Source organism: Sebastes umbrosus, chromosome 16 (genome assembly GCF_015220745.1).
Source record: "Sebastes umbrosus isolate fSebUmb1 chromosome 16, fSebUmb1.pri, whole genome shotgun sequence".
NCBI lineage: Eukaryota > Metazoa > Chordata > Actinopteri > Perciformes > Sebastidae > Sebastes > Sebastes umbrosus.
This window is the reverse complement of record NC_051284.1, coordinates 17,126,253-17,141,933: the sequence shown is the minus strand read 5'-3', so window position 1 is coordinate 17,141,933 and position 15,681 is coordinate 17,126,253. Positions and strand designations below refer to the sequence as shown.

General features: G+C 41.2%; 1 protein-coding gene across 4 annotated transcripts in view; it reads right to left on the bottom strand.

Moving 5' to 3' along the window:
• The window catches only part of fermt2 (fermitin family member 2), a 47,446-nt gene extending 33,028 nt beyond the window's left edge, over positions 1–14,418 (bottom strand). For 3 of the 4 annotated variants that reach the window (XM_037796641.1, XM_037796642.1, XM_037796645.1), the window contains exons 1-2: positions 14,103–14,418; positions 11,322–11,479 (exon numbers count right to left, since the gene is read on the bottom strand). In XM_037796641.1, the coding sequence (XP_037652569.1) occupies positions 11,322–11,478 (157 nt within the window). In that variant the 5' untranslated portion in view covers position 11,479; positions 14,103–14,418. The remainder of the gene's footprint in view (positions 1–11,321; positions 11,480–14,102) is intronic. The other variant, XM_037796643.1, reaches the window with a different exon arrangement.
• Positions 14,419–15,681: the final 1,263 nt, after the last annotated feature.

Sequence of the window (15,681 nt, the reverse complement as noted above, 5' to 3'; positions counted from 1 at the left end):
GCCTGCCAAGTCTGACGTAATGCAGCAGCCAGAGGAGCGGGGGCCTAAGTAATTGGGTACATTAAATATGGACCCACAGCCCCTCAGTAGAGTGATATGTGTGTGTGTGTGTGTGTCTGTGTGCACAAGGAGGGCTTGAAAGACAAGGGGAGGGGAAACAGAATGGGAAAACCATGTTTTATGACCTCTGCAGGATGTGAAAGATGATACTGAGATTGTGTGTGCGCTGGTTTGGGGATCTGTGGAAGAGAGGGCGTTCTTATCCATCCATTAACTACATTAGCTCTGCGTGTTTGTGCGTGTGTGTGCTTTAACAAGCCAAATTAATCCATAAATTCTGTCAAACTGAGTTCTTTTCATTCACCACCATCGCCGCCACCGCAGCTCTCGAACAAAACCACTTCCTGTGCTTTGTGCACCAGATACAACTGCGAGAAATACTGCTTTAAGAGAAGACATACTGAATATTGTACAATAGCAATTAAGCTAAAACGCAAAACAGAAATTGTACTTAACGTAATATAGAAGGCACAAAAGTACCCAGTTTGCAAGGCTTTAATTGGAATAATACAGTAAAACTGAATTGTCCCTCCTCCCCATCACTCCTCTTTGCTGTCTCCATCCCTCCTACTCAGTCGAGTATCTGTGGTGTTTACATTAGGAGGCAGCTATGTTTATGGAGGCCAGTCTGTGAGGGGGAGGGGACGGGACGACAGAGGAGAGGATGAGAGAGAAGGAACAGGAGAAAGGGTAAGAAAAGGAGAGACGAGGAGGATGAGCAGAGGACAAGGGAGGATCTCTAAGTGGGGACACAATGATATGAGACAGAGCGAGCAAACGTGAGGAGGAGGAAAGTCAAAATTAAAGTTTGCATGCCAAAAATACTAAACATGTAAATAGCAGCTCCGATTTGACCTTATAAAATTGAAAAACTGCCTTTATGTCCAAGACAGACAGACAGTATGTACTTGTTGCTGATACACTCTCAGCTGTCTACATTATTGGTTCATGGTTCTGTAAATATGACTTGGTTACTTTTCTATCAGTAGAAATTTTCACAGTTCATATTTACTCTTTATTTGGCTTCAACCAGCAAAGCGGTGACAGTCCTCTGACACCTAAAGCAAAAAATCCAGGCTCATCTCTAGCATCATTGATGGAGGTGATTTAAGTGCGGACACACTTACAGGTCGGGACTTTTCCACTGCGTTTGCAAAATGTCTTTCATAAGCTGTCAGTGCCAAGCTGTTAACCATCAGTGATAACCACGACCACGCAGTGCGAGGCTTTGTCATTTTCAGCCACCAGCTGATAAAAACATTACAGCTGGGTGAGGCTGGTCATGCCGTTTCCTTGGCGACTCCTGGCTGACGCCGCAGGGGCAGTGGTGCGAGGCGACAACTTGTTTTCATACACAACAAAGACACAGAGCTGCAGGTTTGACGTATTCTCTCTCTCTCTCTCTCTAGCACACACATGCAGTTTATCCCGCTCGACAACATGAAAGCCCATCTCTTTCTAAATATATTCCACGTCTGCGGCCGGGTGAAGGTCGGTATTGACAAGCAAAGATACAGGAAGCAACTGTTCTGCACTGTCCTTAAATTAGATCAACTGTAAATGGCCTTTAGGCACTCACTTGCGCCTCGTGCAGTCGTGTTAGATAGTATCAACAACATCAGATACCCAACATGTGTACAACAAGTTCTATAGAGACAGGTGATGACAATATCTGTACGGCAGACACAGATAGAGTCACATGGGATTACAGCGGAAGATTATCACTATATGTCAGAGACGGGAGTGGCAGCGGACGAGCAAACAAACTTGTTTCTGGACTTGTGACAAATGATCAACAGATAAACTAAACCTAGAAGTCATACTTGCGATGCATCTGTTCCATCTGGTGCACGATCAAGAGCATGTAATACTGGCAACTAGGACTGGGTATTGTTTCAAAAATGACGATGCCAGTACCAATATTAGTACCCTTAAAGTGATACCAATACCAACAGATTACTTCATTCGATCATGTGAATGGAAGCTGTGTTTGTAACACCCACCCTCTGGTTCTCCGGTTAGCTCTGACAGCACTGTTGCCGCTGTTAGCACTGTTAACTGCTTGCCGTCAGCTCAGACATCTCCATGTTCAGAGCCGTGTGCAGGCAGGCAATGCCGGCAGTATGGGTTGAAACTGCAGGTGCAGTGGGTCAATCACACGTCGCATTAAATCGAAGAACGCTTGTGGTGATTGGCTGCAAGCAAAACCATACAAATAGTCATTTTTTTCTAGATCTTGACACAAAAAGGATCAACTGCAGGTATCGTTTGAGTGGAGAAGTTTCGATACTACTTGGCACTGGGTTATTTCGGTTGATACTGAATCCCAGTCCTACATCATTTTTTCCTGACTGACACCCGTAAAGGTGAAATCATTGATTCATATTTGATCTATTCCAGCTGTGTCCCTCGGGGTATTCACTAACCAATACCATTAAAGCTCAAGAGCTTTCCATCGACACCCTGAGTTAAACGAGGCTAGCTGAGCTTTTTTTCAGTCAGTTATTATACAACAGCTCAGCGTCCTGCCAATAGTCAATCCAACAGGCCATTAATCACTGGCATTAAATATGCAAAACACATCTGAACCCTTTCAAGCTGTCAAACTTTACCTGACAAAGCATTTAGACAAAAGAGACACTTAGTGCTGCCCATTAAAGCTTTTTAGGCTGCAGAAATTAGAAACAAAAGGTTCATCAAGGTTGTGCCCGGTGTCAGGGATACACAGCTCACTTAAGTGAGAGATCCTATAAGGTCATGGCTGGCCTAAAAGGAGTCAGGGGACGTTGTGGCAGATATTGATTCAACTCAAGTCTACTTCACCGCAGATACACACAGTCCAAATCTAGATAACTTCTATTTTTCAGAGCAGAAAATGCTCTCTGATTTGACAACACACACAAATCCAAAACATGCTCCTCTATCTATAGCCTAAAGAATATAGGATGAGCTAGGGCTATGCTTCAGGAGAAGCCCTGCCAAGCGCTGGTAACACTCAGGCTTTACATCTGACATTGGACAGAACACAACCTTTGGTGCATCATGGTTCAGGTCTCACTTCACCTGACAGCTCTAGAGGATGAGATTAACCTGCTTTGCTAGAACTGAGGTCTACAGGTGAAGAGCTGGAGGCAGAACCTATACCAGTAAAAGACAGTGAGTGAAACCTTAACAGGAAATCTGGGAGCATCCAGCCTGTTAGAGAAAGAAGAGAGTGCAACAGTACAGGCTTTGATGCATTAGGAGAGGCCAGGAGGGCTTTTAGAGGAAACCTCCTTAGAGACAGTTTGTATCCATTTGTGTCATAATACAAACACAGCAAAACAGTGGGGGTACTCCCCCTCCGCCCTGACACAGCTTTATACAATTAAATGTGCAGGGACCCGGTGGAGTAATGACATTACAAAGAAACTCTGGGACTAAGATCAATGGAGCAGATAGGCAATATTCATCCGTCCTTCTATGCATGTATGCATCCTGCCAGACGTCCCCTCGGGACTGTGATAAGCCGTACCACTGATCTGCCTCTGGGAGTTCAACAGGAAGCTCAGTTGCTCCCCAGCTTCAACCTGAGGAGAACTTGCATGGTAGAATTACACTTGAGGCTGCTGAGCACAATTGCTTCCAGGTTCAATATTTGGACAATGTACAGCAGCACTGAAACAATTAGCAATTAATAAATGAACAAACTAATCTGATAATCAATTAATCACTTTCATGTGAGAATACAAAAACGTTCCTAGTTACAGTTATTTAATTGTGAACATGTTCTGCTTGTTTCTTTTTATTATAAATTTAGGGCTACATCTAATGATTATTTTTATCGCCGATTAATCTGTTGGTTATTTTCTAGATTAATCGATTAGTTGTTTGGTTTATAAAATGTCAGAAAATGGTGAAAAATGTCGATCAGTGTTTCCCAAAGCCCAAGATGACGTCCTCAAATGTCTTGTTTTGTCCACAACTCAAAGATATTCAGTTTAATGTCATAGAGGAGTAAAACTATACTGAAAATATTCACATTTAAGAAGCTGGAATCAGAGAATTTTGACTTTTTTCCCCTAAAAAATTACATATACCAATTAATCCATTGTCAAAATTTGCTGTAATGAAATCATTTAAACAATTTTATCTCTGTCACAACTGCCTTAATAAAGCCTCATCCCTCGGTTATGAAAACGAACACCTCGCTCTGTAAAAGGGAGAGTACAGAGAGAGACTGTGAGGCGGGAACGGGTTTAAATGAATGAAATGGGGGCTGAGAACTTAGACAAAAACATCATATCAGTTTACTCCAGTGGCACACAGGTGTGTGGTGTTACAACAACAATGTGCTGCTCTAACATTTCCTTCCAATGGATCTACTGCCCTGCCACTGCAGGAAGGTGAGAGGGACAAAAAGCAACAGTTCAGATTCCCAGAGGAGCCATGAAAGTTTGTTCAACTGCATGTTTCAGATGCCAAACATGACTAATTAGATCGTCTCTAACAAGCAAAGCAGTCCCTCCATGAATGTGGACAAAGAGTAATAGAAAAAACTTTTGATCATGCTGAGCTTTTCAAATACAAATTTGTAAAGTGTCCACAATTTCTAGATACCTTCCTAACCTGTTCAGCATAATGCATCAGGTGATATTTGGAGCATTAACCCCTTAAAAACGGACCTCAGACAGGTCGTTGTTTGCATGATCCTGTTTAAATAGATCTAAATTAAAAACCATAATAGCTAGAGCATTCATTCTTTCTGCAGCAGAAAGCTAAGGCTTCAGTCTTTAGCGTCGTCATGTTGTACGCTCATGATGACGTCATTACGTTACGTTGCATGCATTACAAAACGTGGTGACAACACGCGGTGGCGCCAGATTTCCCCGCAGAGAGATCGATCTAAAATGAAAAACATAATAGCTAGGGCATTCATTCTTTTTGCAGCAGAAAGCTAAGGCTTCTGTCTTTAGCGTCGTCATGTTGTACGCTCGTGATGACATTAAGTTATGTCACATGCGGAATGTTATTAAAACGCTTTTGCACTATACGATATGCTCATTTTAATGAGCAGATCTAAAAAACAAAAAAAATGTGCATAGTTCAAATAACTTATGGAGTGTTGAAAAATATTTTGTTCATGTTTCTACATTTAGAAATCTTTTGGATCAATTATTTTGTGTTTATTTAGTAACCTTTTATTAACAAACATGTATATTTTTTTTTAATTTATGACACAATTTCAATTCTTTTGTCAATTATTATGGTTTATTGGCTTATATAACCTTTTATCTTAGGTAATACAGATTTTAGGGATATGAAGAATTTTGTGAATTTGAAGATACTCCAAGAAATGACATCACAATAAGCAAAAAATACCAATGTAGGCACTGGCGAACCATTTCAATTGCAGAGTTCAAAGGGTTAAGCAGCTGATACTGTTCCCACATGACCATTTATCGAGGGACTACATTGAAACTGAAAGCTGTCAAAGTCAAGTTTATTTCAGTCTTAACAGAAACTTGGTAGGATAGCACAGATTTACAACAACAGCTGGTTTCTTTCCTTGACACCGTCTCCTTTAAATTCTCTATCATAGAACTAAAGCATCAGCCAAGGACCATTCATCTAGTCCATATGGTGGCACATGTGACATTCTGACTTCATTTTTCATTCAATCCACCGTCTGCGATGCCAAGCAGAAAGTGACAGAAAGAAATAATAAAAATATTCTGATTGCTGATGCTGCTAAAATTAACTCTCTATGTATGTAAATATAATGGCCAGTGTGTCCATGTGTGAGCACAAGTCTTGAGTGCAGAACAGCACAATCACTGCAGCATCTTGCTGCTGAAACAGGAAAGCTCTGGCCTGGGCAGGACCGCTACTTAGGCTAACTACTTCCTGTCAGAGAGATTAGAGAGCCGGACGATCACACAGGCTGCCAGGTCGTTTCTCACTTCATAATGCCAGACATTTAAGATGGCTCCACAGTCACAATAATGAGTCTCATTACACACCGTGATCTATCTTAACTGTGTGTCATGGCAAGCTGATACGAGGAGAGGGAAAGTGGTTATAACCATCTATCAAAGAAATCACTCTCCTGGTGTGCGACATTGAATGTAAAGACGTTCACAGCTCTCCCATCATCGGGACAGATATGACTAAACTATCTAAGCGCTTCATCTCTCTCTCTCTGTAGGGACTGAAGACCCATCTTTCCCCTCTGCCCAACAGAATCATATCCTTCAAAATTGCCATAGACACTGAGAGAACAGGAAGGCGGGAATGCGAGGAAGGCACAAGGGAGAAGGCGCATAAAAAAAGCCCAGAGGAAGTTCAGCATCCTGTGTTAAATCGCGTCTGTTTCCTAACGAAGCCTGCACTCCATTGTCAAACTGAAGCCATCTCCCTTTGGTCGCCAGCAGTCAGCATCTTGGCATCACAAAAAAAAAAAGGACACAGAACTCAAATAGCTGACAGCATTATCTTGAAAACCAAAGCTGCTCAGAGGAAAATCACTTCTAATTGAACATTATAGCTTTAACTTGCTGTTTTGTTAGGAGGTGCATCTGGGGTAAGTTATTGTTACTTACAAAATACATTTCACACATGATTTGCTCTGGCAAAAAGTGAATGTGGGAGGATGACATTCGCCGATTCACTCGCGATGGGAATATATGTAGGTCATCGCAAATACAAAACACACATTTTCACTGACGAGCAGGGAAAGTTCTCTGCGGCTGGCTGGCTGGTGGTACGGCGGCCAAAAAACTGCCGGCCCCTCACTGGAAACAACCACATGAACTATCAAGAGTCACACTAGGCCAATTAGTTTGCTCAACTTCTATTTATGGAACACTGAACAGTCAGCGTACATGAACCTGGTCCAGAAACCACGAGAAAGTGAACAATGTGTACTTCAATTTCTATTGGTTATTAAGCCCTGCTACGTGGCTGGAGGAGCGGATCAATGGCTGCCAAAAAAAAGTCAGACAAAATTAAAAAAAATATATATTTAGATGAAGGGGGGAGCGAGACAGGAGGGTGAACGCAGAGAGAAAGGAAAAGAGGGAGTTGACAGGGAGAGGGGGGAGGAGGTGGATGAAGCAAGCAGCGGAGAATCCAGCAATGACGGCAGGGACCAGAGAACAACATGCCAAACACAGGAGGTCATTTCCTGCTTCATCGAAGACTTTTATGGAATTCTAGCAGCGTGGCTAACGTCACAACGAGGAGAGACGGAGAGAGAGAACGCTCAGGCCCTTCTCAGTCCACACACCTCCCTCCCCCCTCTCCCTTTCCCTCCCATTTTCTCCTCCATCCAGTCCCTCAGCTGTCTTTTGTGAGGCTAAGCAGAGCCAATACTACCAGGGTACCTCCAGCCAATCATTTACGTTTGCTTGCTACTCATGCTGCTCATTCCAAGACATGCCTTTTCAGTGGTTAGCACAATTAGCTAAAATTGGTTTACATATATATACACACTTGACAGTCTTATGCTACATGTCCACAGCCTCCGTCCTTTCCACGCTTCCCATTCATTGTCTATGTAAGCAGCCGTGCTATGCATCCGGTAGCGTGGCGGCGCGATTCGAGAGACGGGGCGCCACGTTGGCCGCTCCTCATTTGCATAAAGTTGAGGTCTAGGCTACTTTATGCAAATCACGGGCATCCGGCACGACTCGCCGCCTCTGGAAACTCCTTAGAAACTTTTAAACTAACCGTTGTCGATCCAAAATAAAGACAGATTTAGCAACTGCATGGCTTACTTCTCCCATAAAAGGTTTTCAGAAACACATTTCGGTGAACTATACAAGAGAAGAACGTTTCCAAACAAGCTGCCATGTTGGTTCCGGTTTGAAAGCTGTGAGCAGCAGCCCACGAGGGAAAGCCTTGTCCAATCAGGTGCCTAGTGCCTTTGTCTCGTGGCAGCCCATCAGGCGCCCAATGCAATAAAAAAACACCCCTGTGGACATGTACCATGAAGCCTTGACTCCAGGGGCATGGAGTACACCATTATTACTAAAAAAAAAAGCTGGCCTTTCCACCTCAAGCGTGTGCAAAACAACAATGCATTTGTGTGAAACACTGATCGCTTACTGTAAGCCACAGTTTACCAGACATACAAGCAATGTAACTTGGGAACAATCCCTTCAAATCCAATAAATCTCCCGCCAGCTAATGTTGTTTGTGCAATATTTGTTTTCCCTTCTAAATGGCGATATTAGCTTTTAGAGAGGAAGGGCACCACTTTTGGAAAACATCAACAAAGTCGGAGAAAGCAGCAGTGATGGTAAGCAAGGAGGGATGAAAGGATTACAGAAGCGGGGGACCAGGCGGTGGTGAATCAACTGGCTTTAAATACTGCTCTCTTGGAGGGCTGCGGGGGAAATGGAAGCAGCGTTCGCCGCTGTGATCAATAGCTAAGTGCCTTCCTGGCATTTGTCTATTTAATCCATTATCGAAGGCCATTTCGAGCGTGCACGCAATGTGGACGAAAGATCCGCAGCTGACAGGAAGAGTTGAAAGATGGATGCAGGATACATGTGGGCGACAGACACACCCACCGACCCACACAACCCTGCTCACGTGTGGAAACAAGCGCACAGATATTACTAATGAGAACACAGGCCGTCGTACAGAAGACAGCTGACGGGACATTTTCACACAAACATACTGCTTTTGCAGTTACAAATGACTGCGGTAAAAAACTCCAGCATACAGCAACAAATGTGGAAAGCAATTACTGAATCACAAGAGGTCCTTCATTTGGAGTGTCAGAGACCAAGGACAGAAAGAGAGCGGGGAAGTACAGAGAGAGATTCGTCATTGCACCAGGATGTCCTTTCAATGTGAGACGAACACATCGCCTGCCAAAACTCTGTGGTATCTACGTGTCTTCTCTCACAGCGCCATTTATATGTGCATGTCCATTTGCACATGTACAGTGTCTATGTATAACCACCAGATCCAAGCTATCAGATAATCCAGCAGAAGGTATGTGACAGCACTCCAGAGGTGTCCAGTGAGGACTTGTGCAACACTGTCACCAGTGAGAGCTGGGAGGTATAGAGACAGCTTACTGACACAAGAAAGACCTGAAGGGTGTCACATGAGAACAGTTTGCCTCCCATTTTCTTTAATCTCATAACGTTTAATCTCATTATCTCGCACAGATTGTTTCCAATCGCCTCAGATTGTACTCTAACACATTAATACATAGCGTGGTGTTTGGTTTTTATCAGGAATTCTCCGCTGAAAAAGCATTTAAGATGTTGTTACTTGGACACATTTAAAGCGAGGGTTTTGTCTAAACTGTCCCAAATGATCACTAAGAAAATGTATATTTTCTGGACTCTACTGGACATTGCCTGTTCCAAACACAAAGTATTGTGCGTCACATGAATAGTGTACAGTTTCCTGCACTGTGTGGCCATGTGGAAAAACCCACGTTGTCGACAGGTTAATGATTACAACGGAAAACAACGTGTTGACCGAGGGTAGGAGGGAGATGGCAGTCAAATGAAATGTCCCCACACCAGTAAAGACACACAAATACACTCTCAAACACTCACAGAGCAGCTTAATGTCAGTTCTGCTTCTCAGTAAGAGGGTCTATTACCTTTAAGCATACTACAGTGAGCTAATTTAACTGCAGTAATGGTGGTATTAGTACAATAAAGTGGAGGGGATTTAAGAATAGTAACCAAGGCTGAAATTACAGAACTTTTTTATTAGACAGTGGAATAACCATGCACACCCATGTCCTGTTATTTTACTTTGACGCAACAACAGCCAAGCATGGTCAACAAAACTATTGTCAACTGCAGACGTCAACATCTCAAACCACCGGAATCCTGAACAGATAAAAAAGGACAAGCCAGCAGCAAAACAGCTACATCCTTAAGAAAAGCAAAACAGAAATTAGGAATGAGGAAAACAAAAGGAAAACTCCCATCACACCATAATGACGCATGTCAACTCAATATAACTGTAATACAACTGATTCAATTCCAAACACAAAGCAAAATTTGATTTCTATTACAATAAAACCCACCAAAATTACAAAGTTAACACACTTTTATGCCTCATTCATCCAACTTTTATGACACAAACAGCCACCACTGACTTTCCCCACAATACACCTCAGAGAAGGTGTCACATCAAGAAAGGTCATACCCTTCAACCAGACCTTAACAAAAAGCGCAAACACAACTCAAACAATGGATAAGGCCTTGAGTGGAGTTTAGGTGGGAGGACCGCTGAATTCACGTCATCCCACGCGCGGCTGCAACGCCGCACTCGCCCAGCATAGATGCTGCTCAGCTGCACAGACGACCACAGAGAACAAAGACCTCAATTATGCGGAGCTCTAACAGGAGAGCTAAAAATGGGACCATGGGCAGGGAATAAAACCTTGGAGCGCTGCAGGAATGCCGAGCACTCAAGCACCATCAAAACACAACACACTGTCACTCCCCAGATCGCACTGCCGGCACAGAACTTTCTCCAGCCTATATGAAACAGGGCAGTGTTCAAGTGGCTGGAACAGAGGACTCTTATGCTTACTTGCACCCAAACTTGTCAAGTGCGTAACTTGCAGTTACAGAACAGTGTGTGATACAGCGGGGGGAGGGAAGCTGTGTATGGTTTCTTTATACCTTGGGTTACTGACCCATATACACTGCAGGGTAACAAAGAGGAATATTAACCCCTGAGAGGCAAGTCCACAAACCAGCGTTTGAGCTGGTGTCATGCAACAAAGGTCAAAGATAGCTAAATCTCCATATTCATTAAATAGTCTGCTGCACAATAAGTCTCAGTGTTTCTGGCAGAAAGAGTTCCCAGACTTGACAAAGATGTCTGTTTTTTAACTTTAGCCAGTATTGAGAAACAGTTTGTAGCCTACCATAGAAGAGTGGTATTTACTGAGTGGAATCTCACTTCTCAGAATGGTAACTATTTTGAAAAAAAGAGGTATTTATAGCCCAACAAATATGAACAAATAACACAAGTCAGCCATTGACACACACAGAAATCCTGCTTTGGCAGGATGGTACGGGGTCAGAGGTCAAAGGAAATGGCTTTCAGTGCTGCTCACCATATCCGCTCTATTGCAAATCTGAAATCTGCAGACTCACGGTGAATTGCTGTCATTTATATCGTGTCAAAATTAGTCAATAAAGACTAAGATTAAGCCTGTTTATTATACTTTCGATCAGCTGCTTTGTGAACTGCTCTGCCCCCAGCGTGACCGCAGCATGCATACGTACCTAATTTCTCCACGAGTTTGAGCATGACTCCTCCGATGTGGATTTCTCCAGTTACCCTCAGCGACACGTCCCTTTTGAGGTCGGTGACATGCATCTTCAGCTCCCACGTCCCGTCGGCGTAGCAGCCATCGGGCATCCGGATCCCGTCCAGCGCCATCCTGCCAAACAGACCCACACAGTCAGGAGGGGAGAAGGTCCAGCTAAACTTCTGTCACACTGGAGTGAGGAGTGACCTTTTGACCCTCCGGAAAGGAACACGTATGGTGCAAAGCCCATGCATGCAAGGTCTTGAGAAAGAACTGTACCTTGTTAAACATCAAGCAGACTCTAGGCTGATAATTCTGCGTACGTACACTTAAGAGGAGTGTAAAATTAACTTAGATTTACTTGAATACTGTGCTTGAGCACAGTACTTTACTGAAGTACTTTCATTTCTCAATATATGCTAAAACTATACATTTATACTCCTTTGCATTAACAGTACCTGACAGCTGTAGTTGCTGGTTACTTTGCAGATTTTACATTCAAAACATGTGATTAATTCATAAAACGATGCACTGATTTAAACAAACCAAAAGGGAATAGAAAAGGGAACTGGATTGGGCACCACCTAAACATACTATGCTATTAAAATAGTGATTATACAGAAAAGCATTAATACTTTCAAACACTATAAACACATAGAAAATGTTTCTACCATCAGAGATTTTGCCATACCATTATACAATAATGTGGTAGCTATCCTTTTAAAGAAGGGGCACTCCCGCGATATCTACGTTGGTATTACTCAACCCGGTGTGTCATGTCTGGAAGAGTTTTCCAAAGTCTGAAAAAGGAACCCTGATGGTGTCATAGTGATGTCATCAGGGTTACTGTATGTCAGCTGGGACTGGGATCACAGATTTATAATAAAAAGCTTGCGTCACACGGTGTGGAGTTTGAGCAATGTGGGCGAGGTACAAAACAAAATCGTAAGAAAAGTTTATCTACGTATTTGAGGGGGATAGAATACACTGGATTTTCACCTGATTTCTTTATCCATAAACACTTTTTCAACTGATTTGCCATCGATATATGGTTCCCATCGCAATATAGGCTAAGCCTCATTTCTGTTTGCTCTATAATTTCACTTAAACTGTTATGCTCATTTTGCACTAAAGTTCTTCAAATGAGAAAATACTTTTCATTTGTCAAGTATTTAATTCACACAGGAGTGTACACAAAATAGGCTTTACCATGTTTTTATTGCATATAGACTAATGGAATTGCCAGAAAACATGCTATATTGTGATATATATTGTTATCGAGATATGAAATGACCTATATCGTGATAGTAGATTTTGGCCATATCACCCAGCCCTAATATAGGTATATCAATAATCATGATATAAAATGACATACCATGATAGATATTGATAATGCCCACTCCTAACAAGGTTCATCCTTCATTGTGAGAACTTTCAATACTTATATATATACAGTAAATATATTTTGCTGCTGATCCAGTACCACTTTGAAAGCAGAACTTGGTGTACTTTTCCATTCTGCTATTGTTATTTTTACTCTAGTAGTGAAGTAGGTAAAGTTAGAGGTACTTCTCCCAACATTAGCGTGCAGTTATGAGAATATAGTGGTATAGCAGATGAGGTCTTTTAGCTCACTAATGCACATTTGACCCTCAAAGAGGAGTTAGAAAGGGATGAAGGTGAACTAAACCATCACTGTGGATCTTTGCTTTTCATTTGTCAAGTATGGAATTCACACAGGAGTGTACAAAAATAGGCTTTACCATGTTGTTATTGCATATAGACTAATGGAATTGCCAGAAAACATGCTATATTGTGATATATATTGTTATCAAGATATGAAATTACCTATATCGTGATAGTAGATTTTGGCCATATCACCCAGCCCTAACATAGGTATATCAATAATCATGATATAAAATGACATACCATGATAGATATTGATAATGCCCACTCCTAACAAGGTTCGTCCTTCATTGTGAGTACTTTCAATACTTATATATACAGTAAATATATTTTTGCTGCTGATCCAGTACCACTTTGAAAGCAGAACTTGGAGTATTATTCCATTCTGCTATTGTTATTTGTACTCTAGTGAAGGAAGTAAAGTTTAATAGAGGTAATAGATGTACTTCTCCCAACATTAGCATGCAGTTATGGGAATATAGTGGTATAGCAGATGAGGTCATTTTAGCTCACTAATGCACATTTGACCCTCAAAGAGGAGTTAGAAAGGGATGAAGGTGAACTAAACCATCACTGTGGATCTTTGCAGAGGAATAAGACGCGCCCTTGTTGTGTAAAGTGAAGTCACTACCAAAAAAACAAAGTTGCATTAAAGCCTATCTCTCTGTCATCCTCTTGATGTGAGGTTGTCCAGCACACACAAAGTGGCCTGGTGATCACAAACAGCCAGTCTGATCGATAAACCCGTCGGAACAAAGGCTTATAACAAGTTCAACAAGCCATTATATCCGCTAAAGTGCCGGTTCACCTGTTAGAAATAACGGTAAAGGACAAATAGGGAGTTCATTATGCAAGCAGAGTCTCACACTAAACAGCTCCAAACAGCTCCATGCTCACTCACTCACTCAGTCGGTTCGGTAAAGCTGTAAATTAATGTATAAAATGTGTTAAAAAGGCAGAAAAAAACGCTACAAATGAGGTAAAGAGTTGTCAACTGGGTTAAAATGTAACACACTCGACAAACAGACTTCATGTTTCACAGCTAGCACGAACATTTTGTTGTACTCACCTTCACAAAGAGGTTAAACAGTCGACTAACACAGTACACAACAAGTTCCCCGTCTTTAAATCATGTAGAAAGTGTTTTTTAGGGCGATAAAAACAGAAAGAAATCCCCCAGAAGAACTCGCTGAAGAAGTGAAGTATCCCAGTAACAGCTTTCCTGTGGAGGCTTCAGGCTTAATGGAGTCCAGCCGTCCTCCTCTCTCTACTTCTCCCTCCTCCTCTTTTCCAGCACAGGATCACGTCACACTGCTACAATCCCACTTTTCCTTTCAGATACTGGGAGCTTTATACTGGTCTCCTACTGGTGTACTGTCACCTCACACACACACAACCAGGGAACCTGTGAGTGGGAACTGTGGGTTACTTCCTTTTATATTCATCACCACCAGAGAGCCACTATATGTAGAAAGTACAAGTCATGCTATTCTATCATTATTTGATGAGTAATTTGGTCTGATAATCAGCATATTTTTATTAAGGAAAATTTTAAAAATGTTTCCACTCCTGTAATTTCACTAAAGACAAAAAAAAAAATCTGGTATTCATGTGATTTTTATCCCCTATCCCCTTTAACCCTATCATTCGGATATTACATTTTATTATGGACCTTAAAGGGGCTTTTTGACAACATTTTTACGTAGACAAATATTTAAAACATCATAATAATAATACAAATAAATGATGTCTTTTCCTGAAAAATTTATCATTTTTAAAGGGGCTTTTTGACAACATTTTTACGCAGACAAAAAAATAATAGTGTTAGGGAACTGTGGGTTACTTCTCCCTTTTTGACCTTTTATATTCATTCGCCACTTTGTAGAATTGCAAGTCATGCTTTCTATCATTATATGACCAGTAATGTGGTTTGATAATCAGCCTTAACATATATTTTAAAACTGTTAAGAACAATTTTAAAAGTGTTTCCACTTCTGTAATTTCACTTAAGACAAAAAAAAATCTGGTATTCATGTGATTTTTTATTTTTATTTTATTTTTCTTACTACTCCACATACTGTTGGAGGGTTTAAACTACAGAAATCCTAATTATTTAATCATTAGGGTTAAGGTTAACCTTATCATTCGGATATTACATTTTATTCTGGACCTTAAAGGGGCTTTTTGACAACATGTTTACGTAGACAAATATTTAAAAAGAATAGTGAGTGGGAACTGTGGGTTACTTCTCCCTTTTTGACCTTTTATATTCACTATGAGAGCCACTTTGTAGAATTGCAAGTCATGCTATTCTATCATTATTTGACCAGTAATTTGGTAGATAATCAGCATTAACATATATTTTAAAACTGTTAAGAACAATTTTAAAAGTGTTTCCACTTCTGTAATTCATTAAAGACAAAAAAAAATCTGGTATTCGTGTGATTTTTATTTTAATTTTATTTTTCTAACTACTCCACATACTGTTGGAGGGTTTAAACTACAGAAATCCTCAATATTTAATCATTAGGGTTAGGGTTAACCCTATCATTCGGATATTACATTTTATTTCTTTTTTAAGGGGCTTTTTGACAATATTTTTACGCAGACAAATATTTAAAGGGACTGTTTGTAAGAATCAGAAATGC